General features: G+C 39.5%; 1 protein-coding gene across 1 annotated transcript in view; it reads left to right on the top strand.

Annotated features, from left to right (window-relative positions):
* Nucleotides 1-15,599, top strand: part of LOC150075217 (uncharacterized) — a 187,757-nt gene that overhangs the window by 157,127 nt on the left and 15,031 nt on the right. Inside the window, exon 4 of the mRNA XM_090388773.1 lies at nucleotides 2,793-3,008. Within this exon, the coding sequence (XP_090244899.1) occupies nucleotides 2,793-3,008 (216 nt within the window). The remainder of the gene's footprint in view (nucleotides 1-2,792; nucleotides 3,009-15,599) is intronic.

The following is a 15,599-nucleotide window of genomic DNA, read 5'->3' on the forward strand; positions in this document are numbered from 1 at the left end:
CATATATTTCTTTGCTCTCTTTCTATCTCTTCACTCTATTACTTATATCCATTATGATCGCTGGTTTCTTTCTGACTGTCAATGGCCTTAGTCTATGAAATTTTTATCTTTGTCACTTTTTTCCTTTTATATACTATATATTTTCTACATATATATTATATTCTACAGGAAAAATTACAGGCTAGTAAAACTTAAATACAATGAAGCCAACTAAACAAAGTTTTTTTGTTTTTTTTTAGATAAAGTTATTATTGTGAAAAAGTGAAATCTTTTTCACTTTTTCAGTTTATGCTGATAACAGCAACAAAATAAAATTTATCACACAACCAATTCCGTTTCATTTTACTGATAATTTAGTAATAGTAATAATAATAGCCATATAGTAAAAGGAAGCCACAGCCTTTGCTGCACTAGCCAAAAAACAGTAGAAAATAAAATCGAAATTATTTGCTTCCCTCCTCACTTAAGTAACTGTCCAGTTGACCTTTGAATTTATTCCAACTCAGCCTCAACAACCTGCAAAGGCAACATATTCAGCAATCAACGACTCGCTGGCTAAAAGAAAAATTTCCTACAGTCTAATCTAAACCTCTCCCCTGTAATTTGAATTTATGTCCCCGAGATCTGGAATTCTCTATAACAGTGAAAATTTCGCCTTCATTCATTTTGCTAACCCCCTCTTAGAGCCTTATAACCCTCAATCAGGTCTCCTCTCTGAGGTGCCTGATTGCCAAGCTCTGTAGCCGACATAATCGGAATCTTTCCTCCTACGGTCATCCTTCTGCCGATCTCGCCATTCGAGTTGCCCGTCTTTGGACCCTTTCAAGAAGCTCAATGTCAGTTTTCAGATGAGGTCTCATACTTGAACACAGTATGTGGTCTCATACTTGAATATACAATTGCCTTATACAGTGGGACTATGACCTCCATATCTCCACAGGATAATGTTCAATAAATCATCGATACACAGCAGATCTGCCTCCTCCTTTTTAGTATACTTTTCATCTATTTTTCAGGCACTTCTTCTAGTTGATGTATTTCTTTATCTCTCAGATCTGTCACAAGTTTCTGATTTTCTTCATTCCAAGCTAATAATTGCGAGACCAGCTTTTTCCATTATTGATAGATTTCTCTAGGTCAAAGCCTTGTAGAGTGATGTAAGAATTTACAACTGCTGACCCAAACGTGCTTTTATTTGATTGAAGAAGTCAATAAAAGAAATGTCAGAAATCAGTTTTACTATCAGTATGCCATGTGCTGAGGGCTAAAACATCCCCCTTTTCTTTTTTCAATTTTTAAGATGCAACATACCTAGGATTTAGTCCGATTACTTCTTAGTGTTTTTGCTAAGTATAACAATTATCCGTGAATAAATGTTCGTCCCTTGAACAACTTCCTACCAAATTGATGTATTTTATTTATATATTTTTTATATATAATAGGTTCTCGATTATCTGGGGTAGGTTTAATCGAGGTCGTCCTAGCCAATGGAAGTCTAAATCAGATAACAACACCTGTATCGTGTAATCTGTTGTTTTTTTTTTTTTTTGGTAGTTGTTGGCGCATCGGCTTCTGTGACCATATTGCACCTCCCAAGGTTTTTTGCAGTACTTTGATCCAAGCCCGAGGCGGGAATCGAACCCGCGACCTTTGGGTTGCCGGGCAGGTACTTTACCCACTCGGCTAGCCCGGTCGGCGTAATCTGTTGTAGGTGTTGTTTGTTTGCATTTTGTGATGGTCTTTTACTGCAAGGCATGTCTCACAAAACACCCCTAAACAAAATAGATTTTCCATTTTCGTCATATTAGTGGGTTAGTATAAAGATTAGGCACTATATTAAAAAAAGTTGGGGGGTGAACCCAGTTATCTCTATTTTATTTAATATTTCAGTATTAATCTGCATCATTTTATTTTAAATCCAGATTAATGTTCCTTGTCATTTCACGAGCATGACTTCTCTGAATGCTTAGCCGGAAAATAGGAAAAAATTTAAGAATCCTCACTAACCATGACTAAACTGAAGACAACTACGAGAAGCCGTGCCAAACCATTAATCACCACCACTTCTGTCTCGTTATGACCCTTTTCTGTTTTTCGATTTCCATAATTTTTTTCCTTTTCTCGCTCGCTCTGTCACTAGGTAAAACAAAATAAATCATTCTTCTCTAGAGCCTCCACTTTCTAGCCATCTTTAACAATGGTATATATTTTCCATTTGGGTGTCACAGTACGTTTCAAAGGAATCCGTTTGTAGCTCGCAGAATTATCTCCGCATATATCTCCTGCACCATTTGTTCTTTTTTTACATTCATTTTTCTTGTTTACATATATCCACAAGCTCTGTTACTTCCGCTTTCCAGTTTTCCTGTCCCCAGACTCTGAGTTATGGATACCAACCCAATACAATCACTGTTGGAATCTGGCCTCGCACGTAAATTATTGTTATGCTTCTACTTGCAAATACTGCGCAATACAGTCGATTCATGAAAGTCTAGACAAACGTTGTTTCTTATGATGTCGAAAACCATAAAACCTCTTTTATAAATTTTGTACTTTATCAAGGAATGTTTTGTCAGAAATACTCTTGATATGAACAGTATCAGCCTAAGAATAATATGGAATAAACTCGTATTCGTACGCTTTTTGGAGATGCCCGTGAAAGAAGAATTAATTAATAATTAATTCATCTTGTGATTGCTGATTGAGATACAATATTTATAATTAATATTTTCAGGGGAATGACTAGAAAATACAATATATATTTAATATTTACTTCATTTATTTATTTTTAGATCGAGGTTGTCCACCGGATCCACCAGACGTTGGTCCTGGAACTTATAACATGACAGAAGAAACTTCGTGTTGGGGAAGACCGCGAGATGGCGCCACAGTAACATATTTTTGCGACAAAGGGTATACATTAACTGGTCCAAGGAAACTAACGTGCAAAAATGGAGCTTGGATAGCCGAAGAAATTGTATCTGATGCATCTGCCAAACCATACTGCAGTAAGTTGACGTAGTTTTTAATTAATTACGTTGATTACATTACTTTCTGAAAGTTTTTTTTTTTTTTTTTAATTAGTGGAAATCTAAACACACGAGATTAATTTAATTTTTAACGCCTTTATCGATTCACGTTTAATAGTGTAGATTACTGTTTATGTCAAAAGAGGGCGCTGCTTATTCGAAGTAGTGCAATATCATGGCAACTCGTTGTGAAGGTATTCACAATATGAGATATAACTTAAAACGATGCCGTTTTGCTAACATTCTGTTAATTCAGATTTCCACGAAGCTGAGCACTATGATAAAAATTCCTAGATGCAACAGAACCTTTAATTACTTAACAATTTACGATTTTTAGGTTATTCAACGTTTATTTCCCTTAGGTTAATTCAAATTAGTTTTTTAATCCCTCTGTAGGAATCGTTTTGGAATAAGTCATTACTCGGAAGAAAAATTTCAGTCCGGACAATAGTTCCAGTTTGCCTGTGTACAGGAAACAAATGTTTTATCTTTATCAATCTTGACATCTTCCAATTTCTAGCAGTTCACCTAATAAATTATAGCTGTTCCGTGTTGTCTCTGACGCGCGCGCACGTTTCTACCAACCTTTGCTGTTTTGGCTCTTCCAACCAGTTCGAAACATTGTAATCTTCACAGATCGAGCAGAATTAATTCTAATCATTGAAATTCTGCTTTCCGTATCCTCCTGAGAATCTGTTTACTTCACTTGTTTTATCAGTTTCATTCATAGGAATTAAATCATGAAATCTAATGCTCTTCTTTCTATTTTCCTTGTCGACCATCATGCCCTTTCTCAATCATTATATCTCGGATTACTTTCTTTTTATCGGAATGTTATTTCGAAGCTTTTGTGTGCCACGTTCTAAGAATAGCATCAATTCTAATCTTTCGACTAACGGCATCTTTCCATTCCTCTTTTATTCCAGAGCTGTCGTGTTCTGTCTCTGAATATCGAATTTCGCATCACAGTTGAATGCCAATGGTTGTCTTGTCTCTTTATTCTTTTTTTGGTTTCCTTCCCTTTGATTCATGCGTGTTTTACTCCCTTATTGCGTCAATGGCACAGAGAAAGTGTACTTAAGCACTTCATGGTCCATCGCTGTGTCAACTGAGTGGCTCCGAAGAAGGGACATATGTCATCTTCAGCTGGTAAATCACACAATACAATCAGCTCCATGGTCGCTTATGAAAGATTCTATTGTTTTTAGCTATTGCTGACTTTTTATTTTATTGCTGATTATTTTTTCAATATTCAGTTAAATTTTACTACCGTATGTCATTGACTTTACATCCAAATCACCCTTTTGAACATTTTATTCCTATCAACTTCTTGAAAAGATATTAACTCTGTAAATAAAGGCATTTTTTCCTGATCAAAAATAAAAAAATAACCGATTTTCTACTGGCAAACAAATATTTTATGTATGTGGCCAGAAATCTATTAAAAGATAAATGTTCTATAGTGGTGTGCAAAAATATGGAGGGCTCCAATACCTTTACAACATCACGCTTTCCTAATACATAGTATTAGGAAAAATACATATTATTTGCCACATTAATAAATACTGTACAACTCCTCGATTACCACTGCTGTCACAATAAAACTGCCTTCTGCCACCTGCTTAAAAATATCTCAGTCCGCATCCGATGACGTCATGCACTCTGTTTGAATTTCTTTTGAATTTCTCTAGAAATTAAAAAATAAAAATAAAAAAATCCCGGGAAAGAAACTATAATCTGTAAATAAAATTTTCAAACAAAACAGACAAGGAATTTTCTACCACAATCATTGATTAACTTAAATCATATCCATCGAACAAAAGAAAATTTGTGTCAAGTAGCTTTGGCACAAATCCAAAACAACCAAAATACAAAGGGTACTAGGAAAGTTTTGCAATATGACGCAACAATGAATCACAGGAAGCTGCTTGTTGCTGCATGTTGAGACATGTTCATACGTGCATAGTAGCCGCCGCGCCAAGTCGATGGGCTCAGTTATTCATTAGTAGTGAGAGTGTAAAGTGCTTGCGATGGCATCGTGGTCACGAAATGAGATAAGGACAGTTTTGCGGTATAATTTCGTGCGTGGTTTAACCATAGACCAGTGCTTAGAAGAAATGACTCTTGCACTAGATGATGATTGTCCACATCGTACAACGATATTCAGGTGGTATAGAGAATTCCAAAGGGGAAATTTCACTCTGGAGGATTCTGAGAGGCTGGGAAGGCCACAAACATCAGTTACGGAGGAAAACGTTACTGCTGTGAGGAAAATGCTTGACGAAAACAAGCAAGTGACCTACCAACAGATAGAGGATACTTTGGGCCTAAATGCACCAGCAATTCGTTCGATTCTGCAAGATCATTTGCACGTGAAGAAACTTTGTTCTCTCTGGGTGCCACATCAACTGACTGAAGAGCAGATGACACGACGTGTGACTTGGTGCCTGGAGATGTTAAAAAAGTTTGATAAGGGACAATCTCGGTATGTGAACAACATCGTGACAGGCGACGAGACTTGGCTGTACGCTTACGATCTGCCGACCAAGGCTCAAAACAAAGTTTGGGTCTTTGGTGATGACGACACACCCGTAATTGTCAGAAAATCCCGATCTGTAAAGAAGAAAATGATAGCTGTATTTTTCAAATCGAGTGGAATTGTGGAACGTGTCGTTTTGGACACGCAGAAGACAGTCACAGCTAAGTGGTATACTGAACAATGCCTGCCTAAAGTCATTGGATCTATGAAGAACCTGCGGCCAAAGTCAAGAATGGACACCTGGTACCTCCATCACGATAATGCTAGAGCTCACCGCGCCAAAGCCTGCACCGAATATTTGACCACGACAGGACTGAAACTTCTCGAGCACCCTCCCTACAGTTCAGACCTTGCTCCCTGCGACTTTGCACTGTTCCCGCATGTGAAAATGAAGCTAAAAGGGAGGCGGTTTTCCAGTGATGAGGACCTTCTACGGGCTTGGGACAACGAGTGTGCTTTACTCCCTAGTGAAACTTGGCAGAACTGGTTTAAAGATTGGTTTCGGAGGATGGAGAGGTGTATTGAATGTAGAGGAAATTACTTTGAAAAAATTAAATAAACAAAGCTGTATTGCAAAACTTTCCTAGTACCCTTTGTACGTGTATTTTGGTTGTTTTGGCTTTCTATATTTTTTATTCTATAGTATTTTGGGTATTGTATATTTTGTATTCTTTAGACCTTGTGTATTCTATGGTATCTTTTGAGAGAAACTGTCTTATAAATGCCATAAAACTTTTAATTTAACAAAATATTATTCATAAATAAATTGTAAGCATTACGTTGATTAAGCGTAATTAGATTTATTTAACTATAATATTACTGATATCATAAAATTACGAAAAGGTCATCTAAACAGAATACTAATTATTTAAAATTTCGCTGTAAATTGGAATATATTTTAATACGCCTCTAAATTATCATTATTTATTATATTAAGAAATATAAATCTTTATTTATTAATAAATAAATCTTTATTGAGAAATAAATAAATAAAAATTTATTTATTTCAATCAATATGAAAATATATTTAAGAAAATTCAAAAATCATTAACTGGAAATATTTGAAATTAGCTAGACATTTAAAGAGGAGGAATAATAGCGCCACCTCTCTGAAGAGATAAAAAATTAAATAGAGCAAAACTAATTGGATAATGCACTGCCTTACCATTAATATCCGGACCCCTCCACGGATGGGGAAACAGGTTCTATGCATGCAAGATGACACGTTCAACAGAATTACCTCAACAGTTCAACAGAATTGATCACCTCAACAAATGCTAGTCGCCGATTAACATGGTATAAGGAGCGCAAATCCTGGACTGTAGAGCAGTGGAAAACAGTCCTTGGACAGACGAGTCGAGGTTTGCACTCTACCAGTCTGATGGCCGTTCCCGAGTGTGGCGAATGCCATGGGAACAGTTCTTTCCTGATTGTATCCTCCCAACAATGATGTTTGGCGTAGCCAGTGTCATGGTATGGAGCTCTTTTCATGGTTTGGCTTGGGCCCATTAAGCGCTATCGACAAAACCATGAATGCTGTGCAATACCAGGACATCCTGGACACTTCCAACATTATGGCAATACTTCGAAGAAGACCCATACCTGTATCAGCAAAGCAACGCGCCATGCCATGCTGCTCGGGTCGTAACAGAGTGGTTTGAGAACATGGGTGTGGAAAAGTTGGATTGGCCAGTCCAGAGTGCTGCTCTGAACCCTATTGAGCATCTTTGGGATGTATTGGATGGTCGGGTACGTGCACGTCGAGATCGCCCAAAGAACAAGACCGAACTGGTGGCTGCGTTAAAGGCCGAGTGGAGGAACATATCACCTGACATTTATAAAAAGCTGGTTGAGAGTATGCCGTCAAATTGAAGGGCGTCATAAAAACAAAAGGTTTCAGCATCAAATATTAAATAACACAATAAAAGCTCATTTTTTGTCTGAAGGCAGGTGTCCGGATATGTCTGAAAGATTTCGCAGCTACGAAATCATTGTAGCACAACAGAATTCTGATGGTGATGTCGGGCCCGGCAGGGGAAGTGTCACGGCTTTCCAGATCGTCAACTTGCGAAATCCCTGTTTTGGAATCGGGACATGGAACTTACGAACGATGTTAAAATGCGGAAAGCTGGAGAGTGTCAAAAGAGAAATGCACAGGAATGGTATTGATGTGCTTGGAGTGGCGGAGACAAGATGGAGTGAAGTGGGCGAATTTGTAAGTGGAGACTATAAAGTTGTGCACTCTGGAAGTAGTGGCGGACAGGGGCGAGGGGAGGGGTATGGCAATAATTGTGACAAAAAGATTCATGAGAGCACTAGTCGATATGGAATCGTTGGGGCATAGACTTATCGTGGTCAGATTTGCCGAGGACCGGTCGATATGGTGATTATTCGAGTTTATATGAACTCAACCAACCTAAAATAGTGCTGACGGATTAGTTGAGGAGACATATGAACAGTTGCAGGAATTAATACAGAAAACCCGATCAATGTGATAATTATGGGGGATTGGAATGCGGTGGTTGGAGAGAGAAAGGAAGAAAAGACTGTGGGGAATTTTGGTCTAGAATTGAATTGAATAAAATTGAAGCGCCTGAATAAAAGGAAATCATTCATGAGATGGAACATTAGGAAATTTAGAGAGAAGAGTGCAAAAAATGTGTTTCAAGATCTGACCAATATTATCGTTACTCAGAAGACTACTAATGATCTAGAGCAAAATTGGTCATTAATCAAGAAGATGACTTGTAAAGCTGCAGTGGAGGCTCTGGAGAAGAGTGAAAAAATGAGGAGGAAGCCTTGGATCACAGATATTTTGCTGCAGAAAATGAATGAGAGGAGACTGAAAGGCCAAATAAACATGACGATGATCAAAGGAACTATCGGAGATTGAAGAATGAAATTGATAGGGAATGTAGGAAGGCAAAAAAGCAGTGGTGGGCAGAGAACTGTCAAGAGATTGAAACGCTCGAACAACAAGGTCGGGTGGAATTGACGCATAGTAAAATTAGAGAGTTAACGAGAAAGAGTAGCGGAATACAAATAAGAGCAATGCAAGATGAAAAGGGGATAACAGTACTGAATTTCTAAGAACAAAAGGAAAGATTGAGAAGATATGTTGAAGAACTTTATGAAAATTCAAGCACATACACATGGAGAAATACGGCACCAGAAGAACAAGAAAACATGGAGGAGGAAATATCTAAAGATGAATTCAACACAGCCCTAAAGTCTCTTAGCAATAACAAAGCACCAGGAATTGACAACATACCAGCAGAGCTTTTAAAATACAGTGGAGAAAATCTGAAGAAAGCCTTATTTGAACTGATAAAGAAGATATACAGGGATGTGCGTTGGCCGGAGGAATTCTGCATATCAATAATGATCCCCATATCCAAGAAGATGACACCAACAGTATGCCAAGACTAAACTATAAGTCTTTTTACCCATGCATCCAAGATTCTGCTGAAAGTTATCAAAGTCCGTATGGAGTCATATTGAACAATTTCTGGATAACTCACAGTGCGGTTTACGTATAGGCAGATCAACGAGAGATACTATTGGAACGTTGAGAGTGTTGGGAGAGAAAATGTGTAACATAGGAAGAAACTTTCGTGTGTGTTTTGTGGACACGAGAATGAGTTTGATAGGGCAATCTGGAGAGAACTGTTCCCACTGCTTGAGAAAATTGGATGGAAGAAGATTATTGGACTGATCTACAGACGACAAAATGCTGTGATAAGAGTGAGGGGAGAACTGACAGACAGAAAAGGCTAAAGTTAAAAAAGGAGTAAGAGAGTGATGCCTACTTTCACGTGGATTGTTCAATGCTTTTGCCGAAGTGATAATAAAGGAGGCACTTGGGAATAAGAAGTGTGTGGGGGGGAGGGGATTTAAATCGGTGAAAAGTACGTACAGGCTATTAAGTTTGCAGACGATCAGGCCATACTAGCAGGTTGCCCAACTACGCTGCAAAAATGATCAGAAGACTAAATAAGAAAGCGTTAAAGTATGGAATGAAGATAAACGTGATGAAAACAAAGGAAATGATGATTGGTAAAAGGTAAAATTCCTTCCGCATTGAGATCGATAGAGTAAGAATAGAACAGGTAGATCACTTTATGTATCTGGGGCAGTTATTTGCACAGGAAATTTCTTGTCAAACTGAGATTCAATCCAGAATTGCAATGGCAAAACAATCTTTCAAGAATAAACTGTCCTTGATTACACAGAAGAAGATGTCACAGGAAATTAGAATGCAGCAGAGACATGGATTCTTACAAAAAGAGACTTGAGGTCTTCGACATGTGGTGCTGGAGCAGGATGGAAAAAAATTGAATGGACTGAAAAAGTGTCAAATGTGGAAGTATTAAGAGTGTGTCCCAGAACAAAGGAAAATTCTAGGTAGAATAAGATCAACTACACTGAAATGGGTGGGCCATGTAATTCGACATGGTGGTTTGCTTCTGGATGCCATGGAGAGGACTGTGGAGGGAAAACGCCCAAGGGGAAGACCAAAAAATACCTTCATCGGGGCGTTGCTAGATGAAGCGGAGCTTCGAAATTTTGAGGAACAAAAACAAATGGCACAGGAGGGACAAAGATGGAGACAGCTCATCAGAGGAACTGGCCAGTCACAAGACCGAATTACTGATGATGATGACCAGAGATAATTCATATTTAAAGAGTTCTTGGTTACTGAAGTGAACGATGACATAAATTATCGATTTTATGTAGTGGTCATGATTTTGGTGTTTATTTAGGGATTTTTACCTTTCGCTGTCAGGGGGGTGGGAATGACTATCGGTGATCGATCAATACTGATGCATGCGAATGAATGACTCAACAAGGGAAACACTACCCTCGAAAAACCAGCGAAAAACTCTATACTCTGCTTTTCTTCAATAGCATTTATGATTACAATAGACTGGCATGCAAATTTTCTGACAGTTCCATTAACTCTCTAGGGGTGGGGGCAGTTATTCTGACACAACGTATGACCTTCACTAATTTCGATGAAATGAAAGTCCCCGTTTTCGTGGAACAGCACCAAATCATGAGTACAAAGCGTGTTGCGATAAATATTTGAAATATAATCATTTAGAGTTTACCGTTGTTGCAAATGATCTGCCCAATTCTTCCGTGCTCTGTTGTTGCGAATGGCAGAAAAAAGAACGTAATGTATATCCACCATTAGGTATCTTATTATAATCCACTTTGCCGTAGCGAAAAAAAAAAAAAAGGAAAATGTATTCTTCCATTTCACTAATCAAATTTAATTTAAATAAAATGGTTATCCCAAGATGGCAACATACGAGAATGATTTATTACTCTCGAAGTAAAAAAAAAAAAAAAAAAAAACAACAGAAACGGCTCCAGATGTTACATATTTTAGCTTCAATCAATAAATAAGCAACTGTAGCCATTTATATAATTTCATTTTCTCTCTCAGTTTCTCTCACGTTCATTTCCAGGCAAAGCATTACCAAGTGTCAACGATTTGGTATCACGAATCTGTATTGCATAAATAATTTCTTTCCAGTGTACAGGTAGACTGTTAGACTTGAAAAGTATTTTTATATTCTCACAAACAGTCTGTTATTTAATACTTGATGAAGTTTCGTTGATGCCAATATATATGCATACAGTAGTGCTCAAAAAAAGTGCATCACTTGCGGTTACGATTATGTCTCTGCATCGTTTAGAAAAGGCGTGGGTTCGAATCCCTCGATTGGGCGAGTTAGCCGAGAAAAATGGAGACAAAGATGGAAATCGAGTTAGCCGGTCTCGGTAAGGCTGTGAGACATTGGTATACTTTATAATATACTGATGTCCTTAGCACACCACCACCAAGGCTCACTAGAGATTCTTGGTGGGATAGGCTTGTTTGATATAAGGAAACCACGTTTTCTTATATAATTTGTCCAAATTATCTTCATAAAAGGAAACAGGTTATTAAAAAGAATTATCTGTGGACGTCTTGTACTCATTGGGATATCCAACATTCGAATTTCAATTCAAAATTCATAGTTGTGATGTTTTTGAAAAAACATCAACTCCAAAATCCAGCGGAGTAGTCGATACTAATAAAATAAGTGAAATGTTAGAAAAATGGTGCTTTTGACCGTGGTAATACAGATGTAGATTGTTTCTACTGTCGAAACCAATTTGTTGCCGAAGCCAGAGTAATGGATTCTTGAAGACATCGCTGGAAAAATATGCACATTATTATATCGAGAAAGCTGGCCAGAATACACTGCAAATGGAGAATATTATGTTTAACGCTCCCTTGATTTATGACCATCGAGAATGATTTATTACTCACACGCACCTTATTATTGGAACATGTGACCACAAGCCTTTGGGGAACACTACCGATAGTCTTTTCCCGGATGCTCAATCAATTAGAAGTTCAGAGTTGCCTGATTTAATTTCAGTCGATCGTACCGACAAGAAATTAATTTCTGCGCATGTTAACTTCAAAAATTAGCAGGATACTGCTGTCGGATTCCATCTGATTTTGCAGGAAGGTGTAATTCTAAGATAAACCCGACGATATTAATAATAAAGATTAAAGCAAAAGGTTGGGAAACTATCAACTATAAGCAGGACTGTCTCTAGGTGATTTAGCATCGAACAAACAATTTGTACTGCGCCTAACAGAAATGCGCCCCTGTCTACAAGCACCAGAGACGCCTTTGTAATACTATGAAAGGATAAAGAAACCCAACTCAGTAAGGATTTTGTTTTATGAGAGGAAATGTGGTATTCCAACCAGACAGTACTTTGAATTCATCGTCGTTATATTCTGCCCGGCCTTAGAAACGATGTGAGTTTTTAGTCAATCATAGTAAAGTGCTTATCTATTAGTTATTCCTAGCCCCGCTTCCGACGTCTGTTATTTGGTAAGGCTCTATTTCAGGAACCTAAAGATCATAAAGATTTTAGACCCATTTCTGCCGGTTGCTCACGCCTGAAGGATTTCGAGTAAACGATCTTGTACAGGCTTTTTGACCACTGCTTTCCAGATAAGCCACCTTGCCTTGACATTACCTGAAAGTAAGTTGGATATCCAGGATCGCTCTAAAGCTACTAGCCTCTATGGAACAGCAGATCATGACCAGAAAACTGCGTATAATCGTGCAGCTGCTTATTGGGAAGATGGCTTCACCAAACGTCTCAGATATTGTAGCCACGTCCCTTCATGAGGGAAGAAATAACTTATCTTCTCCCGTTGACAAGCCTAACGAGCTATACCAGATATCCTTCCCCTCCCCAGCGATACACTAAGATCTCCAATACACTAAAAATTGATGCAGAGAGGCTCTGTGAAAATCCTAATGGACACTTCTGTTTTAAAGTTTTAACTATTTGATGAGAAGAATTTGCATGTTAAATACCATTCAGTCTTATTCATAAATAATGATTAATTATTATTGTAAACTCCTCTGTGCTCATACCACAGTTATATAAACGGAATTTTTTTTTCATGATGTCTGTAATTGTTGATAATGTGCCGATAAATATACTCATGGGCCAAACCATTATGACCACCTCTGTCCACGAGTGCACTCATCCCACAGCACCTAGGACCGGCGCAGCAAATAGTGATGACACGTGTAGTGCCAGTCAGTACGATGTCCATGAAATGCGGGAAGGGAAGGACCTGACGGAATTTGAACGGGAAATGATTTGCATAGCTAGAAAGGCGGGGTCCATCTCAGCAACCGCAAGAAGAATTGTCGCCTGTTCGAGGGCTGCCGTAATGAAGATGTGGTGGGTTCGAAGAAGCCATCCTCGCCACATCTTCACACACACGTTGGGTAACAGCCACACAACGTGCCGGGAGGGGGGGGTGACCACCACTGATTGATAGTCAAGGTGAACGGCTGTTGGCGCTTACTGTCCAGGACAACAGACTACTCACGATCTCTCAATTAACAGCAGACTACCAGGGTGCACAGAGATCCGATCGCACCATCCAACGAACACTCTTGTGGATAGGCTTACGGAGTAAGCGACCCCATTCATGCGCTGCCCGACCATCATCGACATTTCTGCTTGCAGCGGGCACAGGAGAAGCGTTCTTGGACATTGGATGACTGGAAAAGAATCTCCTAGACTGATGAATCGAAGTTCCAGCTCCATCATGCCGATGGACGGGTGCGTATTTGGACGACGAGCAGATGAACAGCTGCAACCAGACTTCAAGGTTGGACGAAAACAGGCCAGCGGGGGTGGTATAATGGTTTGGTTTGGGGGAAGTTTTCATGGACATCACTAGGCCCCCCTCAACTCCATTGAACACACCCTAACCGCCGGATTCTACCTCGGTATTGTTTCCGATTGCAGTTTGCCCTACATGGTGACTGCGTATCCAGATAACACTGCACACATTCAACAAGGCCTGTACCACAAGGACCACACTTTGCAAGAATGGTTTGAGGATCATGTCCAAGCATTTCGTGTACTCTCCTACCCGCTAAATTCCTCCGACATCAATGCCATCGAACATTTGTTGCATGTGCTGCAACGCAGCATTCGCCAGGTACACGCCAGTGCATCTCTTCGTTGCCGAACTCCGAAACACCCTTCTGTCCAGGTGGTCCAGTATACCTGAGGATGGCGAAAGCGGCCCAACAAACTATTAGGTACACTGTGCTGCCACTTTATTAGGTACACCCGTGCTGTGCACACAAATGGTTTGCCCCACAACTTTTCAAGTCACATGACCACAGTTGTGGGTATAACTGTAGCAGAACAACCTTTCTAGTATCAGTTAAGCGTACAAACCGAAGCAAGAATGGGAAAAAGGAGTGAGCTAACGGACTTCGAATGTGGCATGGTAGTAGGTGCAAGACGTGCTGGACAAAGCATCTCTGAAACGGCAGTTCTCCTGAACTTTTCACGCACCACAGTTTCAAGGGTGTATCGAGAATGGCGCAACGAACAGAAAACATCCTCTCAACGGCACTCCTGTGGAAGAAATTCGCTTGTTGATGAGAGAAGTCAGAGGAGCATGGCTAGAATTGTGCAAGCAAACAGACGGGCCACAATGTCGCACATCACGTCAGAATACAACCTTGGTGCGCAGAACAAAATATCGCAACGGACCACTAGTTGCAGTTTGTCGCCAATAGGCTACAAAAGGCGACGTCCACATCGCGTACCTTTGTTATCAATGAAGAACAAGAGAGCACGCCTCCTGTGTGCAGATCAACACCAACACTGGACTATCGAGGATTGGAAAACAGTGGCTTGGTCTGGCGAGTCGAAGTTCCAGGTGCATCAGAATTGATGGAAGGCTCAGCATCTTGTGCAAAAACAACATGAATCCATGGACCCACCATGTCTGACGACTACTGTGCAAGGTGGTGGGGGCAGTGTTATGGTGTAGGGAATATTTTCTTGGCCCATGTTGGGTCCATGTTGACATTTTATCCTCAGCCAGATGGTTACGTCCAGCAGGATAATGCGCCTGTGCACAAAGCCCGAATCACTATGGAATGGTTCTAGGAACATGACAATGACTTTTATTTGCTGCAGTGACCCGCTCAGTCCAGGGATCTCAATTCTACTGAACATCTTTGGGATGAGCTGGAAAGGGCTGTTCTCTGCAGGCCTACACCTCCTTCGAATCTCAAGGAAACTGCATGGCACACTCATGTCTGCATGGTATTCCATTCCTGCACAACGTTTTCAGCATCTTGTTCAATCCATGCCTAGACGAATTCAGGCTGTTTTGAAGACTAAAGGAGGCGCAACACCCTACTAGGTAGGTGTGCCTAATAAAGTGGCAGCACAGTGTAGGTGGTCACAATGTTTTGGCTCGTGTGTACAACTGCAATTCGGCTTAATTGTCATTGCCTGAAGACATGTGTGACGTCACATTCATATATTTCTTACACAGGAAGGATTACAATGGCGTTTATTTGTGTTATATCACTTATAACATGACTGCTCGCTGCATTCATATTAGGGATCAATTATGAGACTAGTTACCACACTTCATTATCATAATTTGCTACACT

The sequence above is a fragment of the Mastigoproctus giganteus genome, chromosome 14, assembly GCF_048544385.1.
Source record: "Mastigoproctus giganteus isolate SK-2022 chromosome 14, ASM4854438v1, whole genome shotgun sequence".
Classification (NCBI taxonomy): Eukaryota; Metazoa; Arthropoda; class Arachnida; order Uropygi; family Thelyphonidae; genus Mastigoproctus; species Mastigoproctus giganteus.